The sequence below is a fragment of the Elephantulus edwardii genome, unplaced genomic scaffold (genome assembly GCF_000299155.1).
Source record: "Elephantulus edwardii isolate Elephantulus edwardi_28Jun2011 unplaced genomic scaffold, EleEdw1.0 scaffold00097, whole genome shotgun sequence".
Classification (NCBI taxonomy): domain Eukaryota; kingdom Metazoa; phylum Chordata; class Mammalia; order Macroscelidea; family Macroscelididae; genus Elephantulus; species Elephantulus edwardii.
The window spans coordinates 5,851,832-5,855,187 of NW_006399847.1; the positions used below are offsets into that span (position 1 = coordinate 5,851,832).

At 42.7% G+C, this 3,356-nt stretch overlaps 1 protein-coding gene across 3 annotated transcripts in view; it reads right to left on the reverse strand.

Annotated features, from left to right (window-relative positions):
- EPB41L3 (erythrocyte membrane protein band 4.1-like 3) overlaps positions 1-1,367 on the reverse strand; it is a 145,909-nt gene extending 144,542 nt beyond the window's left edge. For 2 of the 3 annotated variants that reach the window (XM_006891405.1, XM_006891404.1), the window contains exon 1: positions 1,167-1,364. In XM_006891405.1, the coding sequence (XP_006891467.1) occupies positions 1,167-1,364 (198 nt within the window). Of the gene's footprint in view, positions 1-1,166 lie in introns of all 3 variants that reach the window. The other variant, XM_006891406.1, reaches the window with a different exon arrangement.
- Between the last annotated feature and the right edge of the window lie 1,989 nt (positions 1,368-3,356).

A 3,356-nucleotide genomic window follows, 5' to 3' on the forward strand; every position in this document is an offset into this window, starting at 1 on the left:
AGCCACAGTTTGTTATGATCCACACAGTCAAATGCCTTTGCATAGTCAATGAAACACAGATAGACATTCCTCTGGTATTCCCTGCTTTCAGCTTAGATCCTTCTAACATCAGCTACAATATCCTAAAAAACAGGTTGGTATAGGATGTCTTAAATCTAATCATTTGAGACATGCTTGATTTTCAGAGCAGGTTACACACAGTTATATACTTCTTTGCAAGTCACAATGTCCCTCTCTATTAGTTTCCAGTGTGCACTATTCATGGTGTATGAGTATATTTGTTATGTGTGTGGATATATTATATATGAAAATCTGGTAAGAAAAACCAATTAGGTACAGAGACAAGCAAGCAAGAATAGGCAAAAGACAGGCTCCATATTACGAATCCCAAGGAATCTAGGATCACTGGGGATAAGGATGCTGAAACAAGGAATTTTTTCCCGAAGTGGACAGAGAGAGACTTCCCCTAACGTCTGGGCACTCTGGGTTCTAACTTTAACCTTCCAAATTGTGACAAAATTTCTGAGTTTCAAAGTCACTCGCTTATATTTCTATTAAGACAATATGAAGAAACTAAGACAGCATGTACACTTTTAAGAGTTATTTATATTTCTATTACACATGACAATGTACATATTTATAGCGAAAAGAGTTGAAAATATATGTATATGAAAGGGAAATGTATATGTGTATGTATATATATGTATATGTATATGTATACGTATATGTATATTAAAGGGAAAGAAACTGAACAGAGAGAGCATCCAGCAAATATAGATGTCAACATTAGGGTTAGTGAGACTCCTGGGAAAAATGAAAAGAACTTGAAAACATTTATTGTCCCTGAAAAAAATAAGTGAAAATTTCCCTTAATAATTTCCAGTGGCAGTATCAGAGTTTAAATATTAAAGGAAAAGATTACACTGAAAGATTGTAGATGGACTGCTATTCACTGATAGCTGTCAAACGGCATTATCTCCATCTGCCTGGAGCCAGATGATGCCACTGTTCTTCTAGAACTAGAGATACTAAGGTTAAACCAGATCCAGGAGAAGCTCTGTAAAAACCCTTTAGTTGGTTTTCTGACCACCTACAAGCTAAAGTGATGGTACGGCGAGGGGTCTAGGTGATCAGAATGCATGGGTACCTCCAGATGGGGGACTCACCTCCTTTCTCACAGGAGTGCTATGTGCAGCAGCCACAAACTGCTCCAAGATCTCTGGCTCAGCTACAGGTTCGGGGCTAGGTCCTGGCGGCTGAGCCCCAGCACGCCCCTGGGGACCCCCTTGTGGACCTGCGGCTTCCTGGGGCTCCGCCTCCTGGTCCTGCTTGGACTCCGAGTCTGAACCTGATTCGGTCGTCATGGTTGATTGTTCTGTAAGGAAAAAAAAATCCAATCACTCGGTGCAATTACCTTTGCTTGGAAAGAAAGCCAGCAGCTAAGTGACAAGATAATGAGAACTGCATTAAGAAAGATGGAGGAATGCTAAAAATCAAAACACCATGCTGTCAGCCTCTCCTATCAAATTAATAAATCCCAAAACTAAACGATGGCCTCCAAGTCAATCCTGGCCACTCTCAGTGAACAATTGCTCCATCGGGTTCTAGAGCTTTGAGTCGTTTTCCTTTATTCTATTTTTTGCCATTCTATAGCTTGTACATAGACTGTTTTGTGACACTGGGTGCATTCGCCACCACTGTCAGCATCTTCCCTATTCAGCCCTGAGTTCCCCATTTCCTTTCATCCAAATGTGCTGCCCATAAAGCTCCCTCATTTTGTTTTTGGGCAAATGCCTTTCTGCTCTCTCACAGTGATTATTCCAAAGCACACATGCCTCTCAGTGTGGCTGTTTATCTCATTTGCTGGAAGTAAGTTGAAAGGTGGTTTCCACAGATGGTTTGAGGCTCTGGTCAGATGGAAGTCACAGGACCACGGAGTCAGTCTCAGGGGCTCCTCCGCTCTATGTCAGAACGGGTAAGCCTGGTCTTGGGAGTGGTTTGTTGTTGTTGTTGTTGTCGTTCTACATTATACTCCTGCTCCATCCAGGATCCTCTGTTGTTACCCTAGCAAGGTGGTTCACGGCGGCAGCCAGGAACCATCTCATTCTTCTAGCGAGTCTGTGAATCTCTAAGGAAGATTACAGCTACATCTTTCTTCTGCAGAGCATATGGTGGGCTATGACCACTGACTTTCTGGCTAACAACTGGGCTCTTAAACACCTAACAGATGACTTGTTGAATTTATCTAATCAATCCTAAAAATGTGTAACACAGACAGTTGCCCATGGATAGGTCAAAATTTAATTTATATTGTTGTTGTTGTTGTTATGTGCCGTCGAGTCGTTTCCGACTCATAGCGACCCTATGCACAACAGCCCTAAACCCTGCTCTATCCTGCGCCAACCGCACTGCCTCTGACACACCCATCCCGATTACCCCAGTCACTGAATCAATCCATCTCATAGAGGGTCTTCCCCTCCTGCGCTGTCCCTCCACCCTCCCAAGCATGATGTCCCTCTCCAAGGACCCGTCCCTCCTGGCAACATGTCCAAAGTATGTCAGACGAAGCCCCAGAATCCTTGCCTCCAAGGAGCAGCTTGGTTTAATCCTCTCCAAGACAAATCCGTTTGTTTTCCTGGCAGTCCAGGGTACATTCAGTACCCTTCTCCAGCACCACAGCTCAAAAGCATCCATTCTCCTTCTGTCCTCCCTAGTCATTGTCCAACTCTCTGATGCATAACAAGTGAATATCGATGATTTTATTCCTGTTAGATTTTCCCCACAGATGATTATAAAATGACATTAATGTCATAAAAATAAGAGCTGCATTTAACTTGACAAAAATAAATTTGTTCCACGCTGAATACATACTTACACATGTGAGAAAAAGGATAGAACAATAAAACCCACTGCTGTCCAGTCAGGGACCCAACAGGACAAAACATATCATCTCATAGAGCTTCAAAGCTCTAAATCATTCTAGAATTACACTGCCTTATCTTTCTCCTGTGCAGCAGCTGATGAGTTTGGACCACTGACCTTACTGCTGGCAGCCGAATGCTTTAAACACACCTAACACCTCAGAGCATCTCTGACATAATAATGGAAGAAGTGCTCTTTCTCAATCCCCTCAGTATCTCCCACTCTAACCCATGGAAATATGTATTCTTCCATAAAGAAATGATTCTCCTATTTTTTTTTTAAATTTTATTATTTTTTTTGTGTACATGTATTGTCAAATCAGATCTGACTAGTACAGGAGGAGATTGCCCCTCCTTCCCCGGCAGAGCATCTGGTGGATTCGAGCCGTTCGCCTCTGGGATTGTAGTTGCAGCTCCTTGCCACTAGGCCACCAG